This window comes from Arvicola amphibius, chromosome 5, assembly GCF_903992535.2.
Source record: "Arvicola amphibius chromosome 5, mArvAmp1.2, whole genome shotgun sequence".
In the NCBI taxonomy this organism is placed as follows: Eukaryota; Metazoa; Chordata; class Mammalia; order Rodentia; family Cricetidae; genus Arvicola; species Arvicola amphibius.
Window position 1 is genome coordinate 46,360,541 of NC_052051.1, and position 19,779 is coordinate 46,380,319.

At 45.7% G+C, this 19,779-nt stretch overlaps 1 protein-coding gene across 1 annotated transcript; it reads left to right on the plus strand.

Annotated features, from left to right (window-relative positions):
• Positions 1 to 7,195: 7,195 nt before the first annotated feature.
• On the plus strand, positions 7,196 to 13,787 carry Il1b (interleukin 1 beta). The gene is made up of 7 exons (XM_038330972.1): positions 7,196 to 7,271; positions 7,859 to 7,920; positions 8,454 to 8,502; positions 10,076 to 10,277; positions 10,891 to 11,055; positions 12,218 to 12,348; positions 13,108 to 13,787. Exons 2-7 carry the CDS (start codon positions 7,874 to 7,876, stop codon positions 13,315 to 13,317), a joined length of 804 nt encoding a protein of 267 aa, XP_038186900.1. The 5' UTR covers positions 7,196 to 7,271; positions 7,859 to 7,873; the 3' UTR covers positions 13,318 to 13,787.
• Positions 13,788 to 19,779: the final 5,992 nt, after the last annotated feature.

Consider the following 19,779-nt stretch of genomic DNA (forward strand, 5'->3'; position numbering starts at 1 on the left):
AAGTGTAATGTAATGTCTAATGTCTGGGACCCACTCATCATCTTCTGGCTTCTCCAAGGGGCTTGAGTCACTTCTCTGGCTCTGCTCTCTGCAACACACACCTTGTCTTCCAGGTTCCAGCTGGCTCCACTCCATGCTGCTGCTGTCCTTGGTGGTCATTCCATGGTACTGGCAACTCCAAAACACTGGGGTCTTCTGCTGTACTTTCACCAATGACCTCTCCCGGTCCCTCTTCATGATGACAAGCCTCAATGTCTTTGCATGACCCCTTCATTCCTGGGCCTTCAGCCACCACTGAGACTCTGTTTGCTTCTGGTAGGACCAATCTACTTCAAGAGAATGATGAGCATCGAAGAGGCTCCTTATGGAGTTTGCTAGCCATTTGGGCAAGAAATTGCTTTTGCCTGGACTGCTTGGAGGTATGCTGTATGAACTAGACATGCAGGACCCACAGAAAAATGACTGCTGAACTTGCCTAAAGAAGGTAAAAACAATCCTTCAGGGTTCCTGCTTCACAGAAGAAACTGCCTGACATTCTGCAGGACACAGAAGAAAGCAACTGATGAACTTTGCCAGTACAAGTCAGAAAAGATCTTCAAAATTCCTGCTTCATGGAAAAGTCTTCCAGATACTATTGGCCTGTAGGCTGAAGATGGATGCCCCAACATTATAGAAGAACTTTGGATAACTGACGAGGCAGCAAGATGTCTCTGTCATTTCTAGAACTTTGGAAGTTACTTACAGTGCACTTCCTGTTTACTTAGGTAACATTATATCCTTCTGGGGTCTTTGATGGAGTTGAAGATAAATAGTTATAATTTTCCTTAGTTATTATAAAAGATAAATTAAGTATGAAACTTTAGACTCACAAAGATAAAACAGATGATGGTATAGTTTCTTTAATTTTGCTAAATACAAGTAGGCTAAATATTGTAACTGTAATTCTTGCTTGAACCTGTTTTATTATATGTAAATTTACTATGTTAAAGTTAAAACCTTCCTATTTAATTAGACAGAAAAGAGATGAAGTGGGATATCCTTCTGTATATGTGTTGCATTTACTGGATAATAAATAAAGCTGTTTCAACCAATGGCTTAACAGAGTAAAGTCAGGAAGGAAATCACAACAGAGATGGAGAGAGAGAGAGTAGGCAGAGTCAGAGAAACACCATGTAGCTGGTAGCTGCCAAAGGAGACAGACACCAGATGGAACCTTACGGGTAGGCCACAGCCTCGTGGCAATACATCGATTAATAGAAGTGGGTTAATTCAAGATGTAAGAGCTAGCAAGGACTACAACTAAGTTATTGGCCAAACAGTGTTGTAATTAAAAAAAAATAACTGTGGTCCCCAATAGAGTCGTTAAACTTCCCTCTGAAACTTCACAAGCCAGATCTCCAGTGTCTGAATTGCCCTCAGCATTCTTACCTTCCAAGGTCCTGAAGAACAGCTCACGAGCATTGACCACTTAGTGACTGTTCTTGCACAAAGTTCCAAAGTCCTTCCACAGTCCTCCCCAAAACAACATGAGCAGGTCTGTCGCAGCAATACCCCAAAATCCTGGTACCAAAATTTGCCTTAGTTTTGATTACTATTGCTATAATGAAACACCATGACCAAAGGAACTTGGGGAGGAAAGGATTTATTCAGCTTATGCCTCCACATCACAGTTCATCATCAAAGAAGGTTGAGATAGGAACTCAAGCAGGGCAGGGACCTGGAGACAGGAGCTGATGTGGAGGCCATGGAGGAGTGCTGTTTCCCGGCTTGATCCTCATGGCTTACTCAACCTGCTATCTTATTGAACCTGGGACCACCTTCCCAGGGATGGTACCACCCACAATAGGCTAGACCCTCCCCCATAAGCCACCAGTTAATAAGATGCCCTACAGACTTGCCTACAGTCAGAACTTATGGAGACATTTTTCTCAACTGAGGCTCCCTCCTCTCCGATGACTCTCCGATGCTTGTGTCAGGTTGACATAAAACCAGCAAGTACAGAAAAGAGGAGAGAAAATAGATTCCTAAGAACTGTGCTAGAACACCAAGTCCAAGAATGAGACAAGGTCTGGGGAAAGGAGTAGGGGTAGAAACTGCCTCGTTCTGTTCTGATCAAGAGGATAAACAAAGAAGGAAGCACCCAATGTAGACAACACCTCAATGGGTGTGGGAGCTCGTGCCTGTAACCTTGGTCTTTGGGAGACAGGTGCAGGGGGATTGCCATGACTGTGAGGCCAGACTGTGCCGCAGAGTGTAATTATTAATACTTATCACAGCAATAGAAAGAGAACTAAGACAGGTGCCAAGGCACTTGCTGCTTTGAAGGAATGCCTGCCTCTGTCTTGGTGGCATGAGATACCAGGGTGGACGAAATCTTACAGCTGGAAAAGTTTGCGTGAGTCAAAAGCTGAAGAATTCCCCCCAAAAGTTAGAGCACCCACTTCCATCCTGGCATTGCCAACTTCCTCTTTTGCTTTGTTCATTTCCTTGGTCTCCACTGTCATCAACACCGTCATCACTATACCACACCCCCCAGTACAATCATTCCTAGAGTGAGTTATTTTCTACTCACTGAGCACCAGAAGGATATACGGCCTGAGATACAGGGTTTGATACACAGATTGTGCAATTTGCCTGCTCCATATGGCAAGGGAGGAGGCTTGGAGTCTAAGTCACAGAGACAGGATGAGGTATGACAGAAAAAGAGAGAGGACCAAAGTCATTGCCCCATAGTTCCAAAATTTCCCTATAGAAGAAAAGGGCTCTTCAACCACACTGTTGCACGGCACAAATCACCACCCACCTCCTCATCTCAGTTTCTTCATCTGTTAGTGACGTTTAAATGACAGTTTGTCTTCATCCATATGGTCCCACCGGATCCTGCCAGTCCCTGAGGCTCCTGTCCGCTGTCAGGCTCAGGGTTTGGGGACTGTTATAACCAGAAGATGGTGAGGAAGATGGTGCAATTAGACTAAGCTCAAGGTTCCTGACAAGCCACCCAGGGAGAAAGGACTGGGAGCTGATGCTCAGACCCCTCGTAAACCTTCTGTCCTGTCCCTGGCTTTCACCCTCCCTGGCTCTGCCCAGCGTATATCAGCAGACCAAAAGAATCTCTGATATTCTCAGTCAGGACAGCCCACAAAGTCATCTGGCCCTCGGGCCCCACACAAAGGCCCTGAGGAAGGTAGCAGTCCCTCCAAGCAGGCTTGGATGACAGTGGTTAATTAAAAATATGGATCCTGCGAAGGCAGAAGAGATAAATATACCAGATGGCCCAGACAAGACTTCTGAACTGTCTATGGGACCAGATACTAAATATTGGGGTTTTTTTATTATTTATTTATTTATTTATTTATTTATTTATTTACTTTTGTGAAAAGGTTTTCCTGTGTAGCCCTGGCTGTCCTGGAACTTGCTTTGTAGATCAGGCTGGCCTTGAATTTACAGGAATCTGTCTCCCTCTGCCTCCTGAGTGCTGGGTTTTAAAAGCATGTGCCACCTCATCAGAGCAGCACATAGAGACAATCCTGTTAGCAGAGGTGTAGGTGAGCCAGTCCCAAAGTTGTGAGCATGGGAGAGCTGCCCCACTACACATCAGTTTGGGGGCTACACGGACAGGGGAGAGTTGCCCTCCTCCTCCTCCCCCACCCATCAATGCCTGAGACAGGTGGAAGAGCCGGCCCTGTGATCATAAGAACGGGAGAGTTGTCCCTGACCCTAACCAGTTACAACACTCTGGAGAGCGACCCCTGAAGCTGTAACCATGGGAGAGCTGCCCCCACTACTTGTCTGTCTTGCAGCAGCAGTGTGGGAGGGGAAGAGCCCCCCCCCCTACTCCTCGCCCCTTGCCTCCTGCAACAGATAAGAGACATGACCCTCCCCCTTACTAGCTGCAGGAAAGTGGGCCCCAGGCCCCTTGCCTAGGCAGCACAGCATAGCTGCCCAGTGGTATGAGGTAAGGGTGGCCCAGCCCTGATGTTGTGAGCAGGGGAGGGCTGTCCCCATTATTCATCTGACATGTGGCAGCATGGGTGGAGGAGAAATGCCCCCCTCCCCACCCTCCACCCATCAACACCTAAGACAGGTGGAGGAGCTGGCCCTGGGGTCATAAGAGCTTGAGGGCTGTCCTTGCCCCTCACCAGCTGCAGCACTCTGGAGAGTGGTTCCAAGTACTTCTCCTGGGCAATAACAGACCCTGATGGTGTAAGGGTGGGAGAGTCGACCCTGAGCGCATGAAAGCAGAACTGGCTCACACCTCCCTCGTTGCTACAAGAGGTGATTTAGCTGGGGCAATGCTGGAGAGCTCACCCTGGTGGTGAGGACAGGGGAGAACTGTCTGGCAGACCAACCCTGCAGCTGTCCAGGCCTAGAACCAGGGTTAACTTGGCCTGTCTCAACATCCACCACAACTATAATCTGCTGGAGCATGTGAAGAGACCTGACCCGCAGACCCAAAGCTGCAGGATCTCCACAGCACAAGGCAGCAACAGGATATCCAGGAAGAGACCCAGTGAAAGCCCAGCATTGGTGGTGTAATAGAAACCAGAGGTTTCGAACCAAACCAATGACTCTTTGCAATGAACACTTTCAAGTAAAGATTTATGGACAAAGGGATTTATTGTGTGACTCACTGTGTCACAGTATAGCTTCCATGATGAGATTTAAACACCCCCCCTTTTTTTCTCTTAAATTTTGTTGTATTTGCAGGAGGTACAAAGGGTGGATTCGAAGGGATGGGGGAAATGAATGAGATCAAGATATGTGATGTAAATGACACAAAGAATAAATAAAAAGAAAGTTTACAACAATAATATCATGTGCCACCACTACCTGACAAAAGGCAATAGCAGGGTCCTTTTGTTGTTGTTTTGGTTTGGGTTTTTTGGTTTTTTGAGACTGGATTTCTCTGTGTAACAGCTTTGGCATCCTGGAGCAAAACTTGTAGACGAGGCTGGCCTCAAACTCAAAGAGATCCACCTGCCTCTGCCTTCCAAGTGCTGAGATTAAAGGCATGCGCCACCGAGCCTCCACTAAGCCTAGCCAGACAATTGATGAATTAATTAAGTTTTGAAGGTCTCAGTGCTGATAACTGATTATTGTTCACCAAACTCAGATGAAACTGAGACCCCAAACTGTCTTCGGATTTCAAATCAAACACAGTTGATCAAAGATGGGATTCTTCTGTTTGCTTTCCTGAAATTGAGAAACTGGGAGCCAAATTAGCCAAAAGAAGGCCGCTAGGTGAGCAAACCTTGTTCAATGGTAGAGTCTGGTGTCTTCCTGCTTGCAATGCTCTCTGCATATTTTCCTTGAGTGCTGAAGAATAAGCTCAGTACCCAAAACATACGACGGACAAGCTCATTTGAATGAACACTCTGTCAAATTCCTGCTTCCCCAAGCCAGCCCCTCCTGCCTGCATTCATTGTTTGTTTATTTGTTTGTTTGTTTTTTGAGACAGGGTTTCTCTGTAGCTTTGGATCCCGTCCTGGAACTAGCTCTTGTAGCCCAGACTGGCCTCCAACTCACAGAGATCCACCTGCCTCTGCCTCCCGAGTGCTGGGATTAAAGGTGTGCACCACCATTGCCCGGCCCTGCCTGCATTCATATGCCAGGCACTGTGCTAGACTTGGCTCTACTGCAGTTCACAGAATCTCTGAGGGACCAGAGAACGAGTTAGGTTTCCACTGAGAACTCTATAATGACGACTGTACCATAGCTGTGCCCAAGGAACTATGCGCATCATTCATATGACCTAGTTGCTCATTCAATCCAGGCAGGAAGACCGGCCCTTGGCAGGCACTCTGCTGCTCTCTGAGTTAACAGTGCAGTAACGTTTGGTATTATCAAGAGATTTGAACTCCCCAGAATTTTAGAGAAACAAGAATTTGCCTGTAGGGTTTTTTTGTTTGTCTGTTTTTACTCTTTGGGGGCCCACCACCCAGCTCCCAAATAAGTACACGGAGACTTATTATTGCTTATGAATCCCCAGCCTTAGCTTGGCTTGCTTCTAGTCAGATTTTCTAACTTAAATTATCCCGTCTCTCTTACCTATATTTTGCCTCTGAGATTTTTAACCTTTCTTAATTCTACAGCTTTCTTTTCTTCTTACTCTATGACTGGCTGTGTGGCCGGGTGGCTGGCCCCTGGCGTCCTCCTCTCCTTCTCTTCTTGTTTTTCTCCTCCTATTTATTCTCTCTGCCTGGCAGCCATGCCTATATTTTCTCCTGCCTCACTATTGGCTGTTCAGCTCTATTAGACCAATCAGGTGTTTTAGACAGGCAAAGTAACATAGCTTCACAGAGTTAAACTAATGTAACATAGAAGGGTGTAATACATCTTTGCATCATTAAACAAATACTCCACGGCATAAACAAATGTAACACATCTTTAACTAATATTCCACAACATTTGCCAAAACATTTTTTAAGCAACGACTATCTCTACACTTTCCAAGATGGGCTGTGATTGTGAATGTCATGTGCCTCATTCACCCCCTTTGATGATACAGCTTAATTCAGGCTCATTTTGATGGCCACAAAGCACTGGTAGGGTTTAGGCATGAGACTGACTGGGGCACCTAGCTCCCTGACATTACTGGAGTGTATAAACTTGCCTCCAGGGTTCTCCTACCCTATGGCCAGTCTACACAGATGCCTGCCTATTGTGTGTCCCCTGCCCCACATAAGAAAGGGCAAATGTCTCTCCAGACGTCCCTGTCAACACAATTGATGGAGGGCTTCTGCAGTAGAGCACAGGGTCTCTCAAGCCAGGAGGACTATTGGAGGAGCATCACCCACGGTGATCAAGCACCAGCTGGGAGACGAGAGAGGTAATAGATTAGTGAGCGTGCATCTGCCTTGTCCTTTGTTCCAGACATCCTAACCAAAAACGTTCAGCTATCCCAGGAAAACCCAGTATTTTAATATTGACCCCCATCTGCACCATAGTTCAGAGAAAAATGATGCCTGTTTCCACAGTGACACACTTGCAAATGTGTCATGGTTTGACACCCCTTGCACTTCCAGGGATTAGAAAGTATTTCTGCAGGGTAACAACAGCCCCGTCCCCTAAGAGTTCCCATCAAGCTTCTCCCTTCCTGCACCTTCGGCGTGGTTGTGAAATCAGCTAACCCAAGGGAAAATTTCTCAGCTCCTCACTTCTGCTTTTGAAGACTATAAAGCTGCGAGGAGAACTAGCGGACAGCAAACCGTGTGGTGGCTCAAGGCCGAACAGGTTGATCGGGATTCCTCTCCAGCCAGCTTCCTGTGCAAGTAAGGTTCCTTCTCACAGCTAGATCCTCAGAGAGGGGTTCTTTCTCTCTCTTTTTCCCCATCCCCATCCTCTTCCCTCTTTCCCTCCCTCTCTCTATACTGTTTTTTTTAATAGCTATAAGGCTATGGCTTGTGAAATACTCTGGATATGAATGCTGTTTTTATAGTAGCTGACATCTAAGTGGTACCTATCTCTTCAAAAATTGTTTCTGTTCAGGGTCTGTCAGTTCTTGCTTGCTTCTAGAGCAGCAGTTCTCAACCTTCCTAATGCTGTGACCCTTTAATACAGTTCCTCATGTTGTACTGACCCCAGTACAGTTATTTTATAACTGTAATTTTGTTATTGTTGTGAACCGTACTGTAAATATCTGAGCTTTCTAGGGGTATTAGGCGACCCCTGTGAGAGGCTGAGAGCCGCTGTTCTAGACCCAGATGACAGCTCCTCAGCTCATTCATTCATTCCTCAGAGGTCCTCAGAGACCAGACTTCCATGCCTGCTCTGAACTAGAGCTGAGAGAGATACAAATGAAGGGTAGCCCTCAGGAACTAACACTGTGAGCGGCCACTCACTTTCTCTCTTCACTCAGGTGTCTGAAGCAGCCATGGCAACTGTTCCTGAACTCAACAGTGAAATGACAGCTTTCCAGAGGTCAGTGGGAAGCTGGAGAGGGGCCATGTGTCCGGGGCACTGATTTCAGGAATGAAGGGTTGTCTACACTCAGAGGCCAGATTGTCCCCCAGATTGGGGACAATCCTTCGATGGCTGTCAGCATTCAAGTCAACCTGGAGTAAAGCCTGATTCGCCTTTAATGTGTCTACCAAGTCCAGCCTTGAGACTTAGGTGTTGTCACTACAGGGACTCCTGCAGATGCAACTTCCACATGGACATGGACAGGAGACCCATTTGCAAAGTCTGGCTTGGAAGCAAAGGGGTAGAGCTCAGATTTTAGCTAACTCTGCTAGTCTAGGTTTTAGGTGTCAGAATCCAATAGAGAGCACCAAGACTACCCACTTACCTGATCCAGAGTCTGCATCTAGACTGTGGCTTACACAACACTATAGAACTTGCTATAAGTCTTCAGGAAGCTTTGGGTGTACTCTATGTGTAGGCTTATTAAACAATGAAGATTTGTATGCATAGTATTGTTAAGGAGACATAACCAACATCTGTTTTCATTCCAGTGATGAGAATGACCTGTTCTTTGAGGTTGACGAGCCCCAAAAGATGAAGGTGAGACTCGGGTCTTAGCTCCCAACCTGAGGAGGGGCTCTGGTATGGGAAAATCTCCAAACAGGGTGAGGGACACTGGAATGCCTTTCTCCAAGGGCATTTGTAATGGTGCCAGTTGAACTCTTGAATGACACAAACACAGACAATCTGCACATTAACCTAGCTCCCACACAGCTCCACCAGGCTGCAGCCACTCAGCAAGAGCTGCCGATGGTGATCATGGTGCTCTATGCTAGGAAGATGGTCAAGTCTTCAACACACATCGAGTCGTCCTTTCAGATGAATGAAGCCTACTCTGAACGCTTGGTCAGACTCCAGAAGCCTTACAGAGAGGGGGAACCTTGGGAGTTAGCATATCTTACTTCTCTTCTATAGAATAGTTTCTTATTTCCTAGGGAAGAGATTAAGGCAATAAGAAGCCGGCGATAGAAACAAAGAGATTAACTGGGATCTTTTAAAAAACAAATAGTGACCTTAGACAAGACCTTTAACTGCTGTGTGACCTCAGACAGGGCACTGTGCCCTCTCTCATCTCAGAAACATGGGGCCTGAGCCTGAAGCTCGCTGAGGTGTTGGCATTCTGCAACAACCTTCAGTTCTGAGATGTTTCCAGGGCTGGCCAAGTCGATCCTAGCGTGTGGGCACTTCCCGGACTCACTCTCGTGAAGAATCACGTGGACGTCCCAGTTGTCCCTTCCCTTTTCCACGATAATTCTCTAACGTGGCACAGCATCTGCCCAGCCAGATCACTGCCTGGGTCAGCAGGCAACTGCTTTTCTCAGACCTTTTTTTTTCCTTCAAGTTCATGACAGCCCTCCCCAGCTACAAAACCAGTCCTCAGTCTTAAATGAGTACTTTTTAAAGACCGTTATAATTGATTAGCCCAGCCCTAAGTGGAACCCCTGACATTCTCAGCCAGGCTGTGGCCCCACTGCCTGCTCTAAAGCCTGGGCTCTCAATGGGAGCCTCTGCTCTGGACAGGAACTTCTTTCCCAATCAGTTTTTCCTTCATATTATTGAAAGTATCCATCACTGTCCTTCGATCTTCGAAACTACTATCATGCCTCAAGGCAACTTTGGTTAGGCCTTAATGTGGTGTTTCTCTGAAGACCAGGAAAGGGGTAGCTCATTTCACAGGCAGAAGCTCTGTCTATAGTGTCTGCCACGTGCCTTTGAAGAGAGGGGTGTGTGGGAAACAGTCGAGAGCTTGCTGAGGGATCGCAGGTGGATAGAAGATAGCACGAACACGTTGTCGTGCGAAATAAAATGTGTGGTGTTAGAGCAATGAGGACTCCAAAAGAGCGCAGGCTTAAGTGGGTGTGATTCTATGGTGAGGTGAGGTCTGTACAAGGAAGATAAAGTAGAAATGGGGTTTGGTATAGAGAATGCCAGGAAGCCTGTGTCTGGTTGTCACATGCCCTGGGAAAACCACTTAAGTACTCTGGGCTCCAGAGACAGAGAGGTTGTGGTTAAGAGGTTGGTATCTCCCAGGGCCCCCTGGAGTTCTCTGGGGTTCATGTAGGAGTTCCCTGATCTGGTGACCTAACATGCTCTCCACCTGGTTTCTCCACAGAGCTGCTTCCAAGCTGTTGACCTGAGCTGCCCAGACGAGAGCATCCAGCTCCAAATCTCCCAGCAGCATTTCAACAAGAGCTTCCGGCAGGTGGCATCACTTATTGTGGCTGTGGAGAAGCTGTGGAACATTCCTGCCTCTTGCTCGTGGACCTTCCAGGATGAGGACTTGAGAACCTTCTTTTCCTCCGTCTTTGAAGAAGGTACTTGATGAGAGCGGAGGACAGACGATAGACCTTTCCTCTGCTCCTTCTCCATCCACCTCTTAGCAGGCAACTTCCCTCCTCAGGTGGGAGATCCTTAATGGTAGACATCTCAATCATTAGAAGGAAGCAAGGAAGTCTCCAAAATGAATTAGTAGGATCTCTAGCCAATTAACTTAAAAGAAGGTTTTAATGATGCTCATATTTGCAACTTGACCATTCATTCTCTAAGTATTTGGCTTCCACTAGAGTTTGAAGTCTTGCAATGTCCCTAAGGAGCTAGTCTTATTACTAGCAACGTTTTCCCTAAGGACCACTACCGCTATACCATAGTGAGTGGCCATAAACTGAAGGGTGTCTCATGGTGCCAGATCCAGTGTTCTTGCTCACCCCACTTCCGATTCCTCTATGCCCCACAAAAATTAGAATAGAACCTCTGAATGCTTAGATGCCATGCAATAAACCACTTCCGATTCCTCTATGCCCCACAAAAATTAGAATAGAACCTCTGAATGCTTAGATGCCATGCAATAAACCAAATTCTGCTGCTTCACTTCACTGGGCTTGCTCTTCTAAGTGTCTATCTAAAAAACATCTGTTCTTCAACTTTCAGAGCCCCTCTTCTGTGAGTACTGGGATGGCGAGCTGCTCGTGGCTGATGTTCCCATTCGTCAGCTGCACTGCAGGCTCCGAGATGAACAACAGAAATGCCTTGTGCTGTCTGACCCCTGTGAACTGAAAGCTCTCCACCTCAATGGGCAAAATATAAACCAACAAGGTAACTAGGCACACCTTGATGTCCCTTCCTGGCCTCCTGGATGCTTACTAGATCTCTGTGTTTTAAGATGGAACACAACAGCAAATATAGATAGACAGATAGATAGATAGATAGATAGATAGATAGATAGATAGATAGATGGATGGATGGATGGATGGATAGATAGATAGATAGATAGATAGATAGATAGATAGATAGATAGATAGATAGATAGATAGATAGATAGAATGACCACTTATCAATCTAGTCACATAGGGATATAGGGATAGCACATTGCCAATGCTCCATTAGTGTGCAATCATTTGATAGCCATGCCATAACTGCCTGTGGGTTCTATTTCCCTCACTTTGAGGCTAAAATGTGGTTGATAATTGATATGTCCATTTCTGTTCCAATCCTGTCCCTTGCCCTGACATCCTTCCCACACAAAACCACATGGTTCCTTGTAGGGAAAGTTACTGACCATCAGGAACTTACATTTCTCTTTGATAATAACAAGTGTTTCAAGTGTGGTGAGGGCATCTTTAGATATAGGGGCGAACCTGGTACCATGCCACTGTGGCCAGAGGGCACCAGCTGACAGCAGCGGCATGGGTTTCTCCTTGGCTTCTGATCTTAGAAGCCTTGGAAGAAGCTGTTGCTCTTGTCCAGGTGAAGATAATCATATTTCTCTATAACGGAGTCATGGCAATGGCCAGGGGCCTCTGACTGAGATTGTTGTGACTAAGATCAAAATGGGTCTCTTTTTTTTTTGAAGTCACTGCCCTGACTAAGCCAGTTGTCCCCTCTTGCTGTTCTATATTCCTCAAAGAGTGCTGACCCTGAGTCCTTGTAGAGCATAGCTTTACCTGTTTCCATAGTGACCAAATTGTACTTCTCATGTTAATGGGCACACAGCCTGCCAGTGAAAGCTTCATTCCTTAGAGCTTAAAAGTTGCCTCTTTTCCCTCTTCATTACCGCTACTAAGAGGTTCCGAGGAAAGCCTGAAGCAGCCTCCTGACCTTGCTACTATCTATGCGAAGCCCTGCTAGCACTTTCTGTACCCAGGGAAGCTCCTTCTGGGTCCCCACAGAGGACTGTAATGACTTTGCCTATCAAGTCTGGGGCTTGCGTCCTCCCAGCAGGGCTGTATCCTTGACCCAATTTGTTTCCTTCCTCCAGTGATATTCTCCATGAGCTATGTGCAGGGAGAGACAAGTAACAACAGGATACCTGTGGCCTTGGGAGTCAAGGGGAAAAATCTGTACCTGTCCTGTGTGCTGAAAGGTGACACGCCCACCCTGCAGCTGGAGGTGAGTAAACCAGAGAAGCCACCCCCTTTTTCTCTTAAGATGCTCAGCCATCCTGTACTTCCCAGACATCCGCCTGCCCTGCCTTCCAGAAAACGTAGGAGGTCTTCTCGACAATTTACATAAATATAGAAAGAAAGGAGCATAACTTTTAATAAATGCATGCAAAGCTCACTCCCTCCGTGGGATAAACGAAACCATTCTGCTGTTCTTATCCTGTCCTGCCACTGTTATGACCTCCAACACACCATGCAGGGTCAAGGCTGAGAGGGTCGCTTGTGGCTACAGTTTGGTTTTGTTTTTGTTTTTGTTTTTGTTTTGTTTGTTTGTTTTTTCTTATTTGATGGAGGAGAGTTTGAAGAACTACTCAGTTCTTGGGAATCACCATCCATCTCTGGTCCATTCCTACCTCTGGCAGCATTCCTACCAAAAGCTCCATTCCCAAGCTGATGCCATCCAAACTTTAGGGGGGAAAAATGTGACAAAGTACCTGGAAACTAAGTAGTCTTGGAAGCTTTAATGTAATTTCCACTTTTTAAAATGTTTCCACCCATTATCCTCCCCTCGGGCTTTGGGTTCAGAGAGAACAAAGGGTTCTTTTGATGCTTGGATAGAAAGATGGGGTCCAGCAGTCAAGAATGTGGCCCCTAATCCCACAACCTGTTCGTCACTCTCCTCCCCAGCAGCCCTGAGAACATGGCTACTGTATTTGTTCTTTCTGTCACGCACACACACAAAATTCATCTTCCTATTTTTCTGCAGAGTTTGGATCCCAAACAATACCCAAAGAAGAAGATGGAAAAGCGGTTTGTCTTCAACAAGATAGAAATCAAATCCAAGGTGGAGTTTGAGTCTGCGCAGTTCCCCAACTGGTACATCAGCACCTCCCAAGCAGAACATAAGCCTGTCTTCCTGGGAAACAACAGCGGCCAGGATATAATTGACTTCACCATGGAATCCATATCTTCCTAGGAGGCCCATGTATGTTGGATAAAGCCTCAACCCTTAGTGCTGACACAAGAAATAGTCTGGACTATTTCTAATGCCTTCTCCAGGACAGATCTCCCTTGTTACCAATGAAGGGACAGCTCTGTGTCCGGGGACTCTTTAGTCCTCTGCAGAGCCAGGTCTTTCTCACCCCTCCTGCATTTTCAGAGCCACCATGACAAAAATCATGGCACATTCTGTGCAGAGAAAGCCTGTCTTTTCTTCCTGGCCTCTGATGGGCAACTATTTGCCTGTTTATTTATGTATTTATTGATTGGTTGATATATTTAACTTAATTCAAGTGGAACATGAAGCATGCCTACAAAAAAAATCTAGTTTTCCATGACATGGAATAAACTGAATTTGAATCCAGTGCATGGTCTGAGCTGAGTTCTTTCATTGAAGCTGAGAATGAAGAGGCTCATATTACATAGATGAGAAAATTTATGAATGAAGCATTTGCACATTGTTTTGATGAGTATGAAATAAATTTTACTAAAGCAAGAAACTTTAAGCCTGGTTATTGACTTATCTTGGAGCTTACACAGAAAGAGAAAAAAAAGTGAGAATTCTCACTGGAGGTCAAGAAGCCCATTCCTCACAGCTGAGAATGACAAAGTACTCTAGACACATCTTTGACCACAGACAGAAGCCTTCTCACCCTCTCAACTTTTTCTCCCTTCCTTCCTTTCTTCCTTCCTTTTCTCTCTCTCTTTCTTTCTTTCTTTCTTTCTTTCTTTCTTCTTTCTCTCTTTCTAAAGGTTATTCAAGGGCTAGGGAGATGGCTCAACCAGTAAAGTGTTTACCATGCAAGCCTGAGGACCTGGATGAGATCTCCAACATCCATATAAAAAACCTGATATGGTGGCACATGCCTGTAATCCCAGCACTGGAGATGTTGGAACAGGAGGATTCCCAGGGCTTGCTAGCCAGTCAATCTAGTGGGTATCTGCATCCACTGAGGGATCCTGTTTAAGCAAATGAGGGAGATAAGTGATTTTGATCTTTGATCTCTACCCCCCACACGCACACACACACACACACACACACACACACACACACGGGGATTTTCATTGCACACAATTCATCTGAAAAATAAGATCAGCTGAAACTTTAAAGGGAGTAGAGTTGGTGGTAACAATTGACTTGCCTAGTCAGTTAGCCCACAGACATCTGTTAAACAAATGTTTAATGAATAAGCTAAGCATCCCTACTTCCACGGGAGATAAGTGGGTAGAAGAATGGAAGGATAGATAGCTAAACAGATGGTCAGATATAAAAATTAAGGCAACATGACACATAGAGACAAGATAAAGTCTAAGAGGAGTAGCCAGGACAGAGCTACAGGGTCTGGCAGGACAGATGGCAAGTCAAAGAGGGTGACATTTGCATCCTAGCTAAAGAAGCAAGGACAAGCTGGAAAAATGAGGAACAGGCGCATCAGATACAGGGTCTCGGGTGAATGAAGGCGTGGGGATAGGAGAATAAACGATGCACAGATAAAATCAAGACTAGCCAAAAGCAAAGTCAAAACACAAAACAAGTTACAGAAAAAGAAAGCTGTGGTGGTGGCGCACGCCTTTAATCCCAGCACTCGGGAGGCAGAGGCAGGCGGATCTCTGTGAGTTCGAGACCAGCCTGGTCTACAAGAGCTAGTTCTAGGACAGGCTCCAAAGCCACAGAGAAACCCTGTCTCGAAAAACCAAAAAAAAAAAAAAAAAGAAAAAGAAAGCTGTGCTTCATCCCAAGTAAAAGAATGATTTCCTGAACACACAAAGAGCCCTTCAAAACGTTAGAGGAAGAATATGATGAATATCCAGCAGAACAATAAGCTCAGGCCTATTACCAGGCTAGGCTGATCACAAAAGGGGAAATGCCATGGGATCCTGGGCAGAGCAAGGGTTACTCAACGTTACTCATTAGAAGAAAGTCAACTTAGAAGTACTTTCACCTACTCATGTGTTCCTACCTGAATGACAAAAATCAAAGGTTTCACGCACCTTGTTGATGAAACTGTAGGGAAACCCCACTGTTAAATATTATACGTGGAAGTATGACATCTGCTTCACTTTGGCCCAGCAGCAATCTTACTGCTGGGAATGCACCTGTGAACGTGTATGACCTATATGAAATGACAGAGAATCAGAATTGTTCATTTTACACAGATCACTGACAATAATTGGAACTAACTCAGTGTCAACAAAAGACTGATTAAAGACTCGAGGCGGAACTAAAGAATGAGCAAAGACCCCGCTCTCTCTATCGATACGGAACTCTCTCCAAAACAAGCAGAAACACTGACATATCAGAGAGCAGAGAGAAAAGCAAAACCATTCAATTGTGCTCATATTTGATCTGAAATTTCTAGAGGATACATAAGAAACCAATAAAGTCACTGAGAAGATGCAGGAAATAAAATACACATGAGCAGGCATAGGAATAAAGCCCTCTCTGTATACTTTCCATATAGTTTAATCTTTTAAATCTCGTGAACGTATCCACTTCTCAGATATAAAATAACAAAACTAAAGCTTTTTTCCCAGAACAAAAGAATTTAAATGACCAGTCACAGAAAAGCAAACACCAAAATGTCAGTGCTTAAAAGCTCGCTTCCAAGATGTCATTGTTTTTTACCGCTGATGTGTAATGTGTAGATGTGTCACATTTTCTTTATCCATTCTTTGGTTGAGGGGCATCCAGGTTCTGGCTATTACAAACAATGTTGCTATGAATATAACTGAACAAATGTCCTTGTAGTATGATTAAGCATCTTTTGGATATATGCCCAAGAGTGATATTGCTGGGTCCTGAGGTAGGTTACTTGCCAATTTTCTGAGAAATTGCCATACTTATTTATTTCCAGAGTGGTTGTATGAGTTTGCATTCCCACGAGCAATGGAGGTGTGTTCCCCTTACTTCACATACTCTTCAGCATAAGCTATCATTGGTGTTTTTGATCTTAGCCATTCTGACTTGTGTAAAATGGTATCTCAGAGTCATTTTGATTTGCATTTCCCTGATGGCTAAAGATGCTAAACATAAATTTGCATGCAAATGAATGAAACAGAAAAAAACATCCTGAGTGAGGTAACCCAGACCCAGAAAGATGAGCATGGTATGTACTCACTCATAAGTGGATACAAGCTATAAAGCAAAGGATCATAGAGAAGCTAAGTAACAAGGTGAACCCTAAGGAAAGCATACACAGATCCAACTGGAAAGAGGAAATAGACAAGATCGCCTGACAAAATGGGGAGCATGAGGGTAGGGGAGAAGAGAGGGTGGAAGAGGAAAGGGAGAGGAGCAGGGAAGGGAGGAACTTGATGAAATGGGATAGTCGAGATGGAGGAAGTTCAGAGATGAGAGCAGGGAAAGAGATATTTTGACTGAGAGAGCCATTATGGGGCTAGCAAGAAACCTAGCACTAGAGAAATTCCCAGGAATCCACAAGGATGACCCCAGCTAAAACCCTAAGCAATAGAGGAGAGGGTGCCCGAACTGGCCTTGTCCTATAGTCAGATTGATGACTATCTTGAATGTCACCATAGAACCTTCATCTAGCAACTGATAGAAACAGGCAAAGACCCACAGCAGAACATTGGGCTGAGCTCCCAAAATCCAGTTGAAGAGTGGGAGAAGTGAGACTATGAGCAAAGAGGTCAAGACCTTGATGGGGACACCCACTGAAACAGTTTACCTGAGCTAATGGGAGCTCACCAACTCCAGCCAGACAGAGAAGGAACGAGCATAGGACCAAACTAGACCCTCTGAATGTGGGTGACAGTTGAATGGCTGGGGTTGACTGCAGGGCCACTGGCAGTGGCACCAGGATTTATCCCTACTGCTTGTACTGGCTTTTTTGGAACCTATTCTCTTTGGATGGATACCTTGCTCAGCCTAGATATAGTAGGGAGGGCCTTGGACCTTCCCCAAAGCAAAGTGCCTTACCCTCTCTAAGGAGTGGATGGGGGTGGGGGTGGCGTAGGTAGAGGGAATGGGAGGAGGGGAGGAATCGGGAACTGGGATTGGTAAGTAAAATGAAAAAAAGATAACTTTATTTAAAAAAATAAAAGAAAGGAAATTATTTTTTTTAAAGAAGAAGAAGAATAAAAAGAAGAAGCTCCCTTCCAACATCCGTTTTCCTTATCTCTAGCTCTCCAAGCTGAGGCAGAGAAAGACATAGCTCTCATACCTCCTAGTTTCAATGGAACCATTCTAGGAGCAGGCATCCAAACGTCACTTATTCCATAACAGAGAACTGTTGTGAATGACATAGAGGTGGCCCCATAGCCCAAGGGCAACCCCCATTCCTTGGTTCAGTGGCACAATCCTTCTACCCCTTTCAGGTCCAGTGATCACCTGTAATGACACTCCCCATTCTGAGGAAGCCAGATTCCAAATCATCTATGTGCACATACATGTGTGTGGCTTTTCAGAGAAAAAAAAATGGCAGTGCCTAGCTTTGTTAAATGACCTGTGGCTCAGAATTCCACTCACTATTTGCTGTTCCTCCAAAGAAACAGGTTCAAGAACACTCAGAGACTCCTTGTCTGTACATAATTAACAACAGCAACTGGAAGCAAGGTTCAGGCACATCACACAAGGACAGAGCAAGAGTGTTTACACAGCATGGGAGGCCCAGCCCTGCAGCCCTAACCATGAGCTTCTAAAGGCAGAGCTGAAAGGGTATTGACCAGGCTGAAATGGTGGTTACTGGGGGAGAGGCAGAGCAAGGAGGGCTGCCAAGAGGGAACTTAAACTATTCTCTCTCTCTCTCTCTCTCTCTCTCTCTCTCTCTCTCTCTCTCTCTCTCTCTCTCTCTCTCTCTCTCTCTCGTTTAATTCTCTGTATTGAGATTTGCAAATGGCTTAAGTTCCAATTCCTGGATCTGGGTCAATGACTAAACTGATCCTCCAAAAGATATTCTACTTCTGATGTGGAGCCAAGTTCTCTCTGTATCTCTGTACTAGGTGTCCTTGGCCTGGAAGAAAGAAATGATTTCCTGTTGCACCAGAAGGCTCAGAGGATTTGAAGAGTCAGGATGCTACATGAATTCTACTCAATACACAAAATGTAGGCCAGTTGGAAGTCGAAGTCGATTTGTTTGCGACCTCGGCAGGAAACACATCACCCCACCACAGCTCCTACCAGCTTCAGAGGAGAGCTCATATGCTGGAACGTGGGAGCCAGGTGCTTCTAACTTTAACCTGATAGCTGAGATGCTGTAAGAAGCAATCCTTAGAGGCAGGCAACGGCTGATTCTATAGGACTGAGCCGCAGTGAGCAAGTACCTGGGAGGAAGAAAAACAATCCAGTGGTATCTGGGAGCATATGAGGTCTGAGAGGCTGGGGAGTGGGTAGCCGCTAACACCTGAGCCAGAGGTGGAGGGATAGGTCAGCATGTCTCCTACACAGACCTCTCCATACATTTTTCTACCGTGAACAGCAGGACTTTGGGACCGACCTAACTAGAACAACCGGAAATGAAGAAACGATAGACACATGCAGAGAAAAGCTGCGATCGAGTGGGCCATGTACTCTGACTGAGACACACTGGCAGCCATGAAATTCAGAGAATTTATTGTACACAGTTTAAGGAGGAGGGAGGATAACCTCAGTATGGGGTCTTTATGGGGGGGGGGGTCTTAGGAGTCAGTCGTCTGGGAGGAGGAAGAGGTAATTGATACCTTTCTGTACACTGTCAGCATCCCTACTCTGACCAGGGAAGGCCTTGCCATTCCCGTAGGGCTGAGGCAATGGGATTCTTGACATAGCCATGTTCATGTCAACAATACGAGGGAATCCATCTGCTTCCCACATTGTTGCCCCAACACACACACACACACACACACACACACACACACACACACAGTGTGTGAGGGTGAGCTGGGAGTGGGGTAGTGATGCCCAGGGATGTGTACGTCAGAGCTTCCTCCCAGCACTTTGGACTTATCTCACTCGCATCCTGGGTACCACATTGGCAGTGAGGAAGTAAGTCAAGCGATAAGATTTCTTCCAGAGAAGTCCGGAAGCACCGCTTCTTTCATCTAGATAAGTGTGACTATTAACTTACATAATCATGAAAATTCAATCCCCTAGCAGAGTCAGAACACCATGAAACACAGATGATGCCCTGAATCCCTGGGAGTAGAGACAAGGAACATGATGGGGGAAGTGAGAAGGGTCCTGGGGTCCCTGGCTATTCTCCCAAATCAGAGGTCTTATTGTGTCTGAGAATGCTACATCTTCTGGCAAATAGAGTGTCTGGAGACAGAGATATCAAGGTAAGATCTGCAGCTGAACAAACGGGGTCTTCTGGAGACTGAGACAAGATCTATGAGTGTTACACACCCACTTTCTTTCCTGTTCTAAGCTTCCTCACAAGCTGCCTAAAAGAGCCAATACTTCTCTCCCCCTCCATTCTCCCACCTCTGCCAACCGCACCCA

What these genes read in the sequence shown, in the direction of transcription:
- Il1b (XM_038330972.1), top strand. Translation starts at nt 7,874, where the DNA reads ATGGCAACTGTTCCTGAACTCAACAGTGAAATGACAGCTTTCCAGAG. An exon ending in TTCCTCCGTCTTTGAAGAAG is followed by an intron (nt 10,278 to 10,890) that starts GTACTTGATGAG and finishes TTCAACTTTCAG; the next exon opens with AGCCCCTCTTCTGTGAGTAC. An exon ending in GCAAAATATAAACCAACAAG is followed by an intron (nt 11,056 to 12,217) that starts GTAACTAGGCAC and finishes TCCTTCCTCCAG; the next exon opens with TGATATTCTCCATGAGCTAT.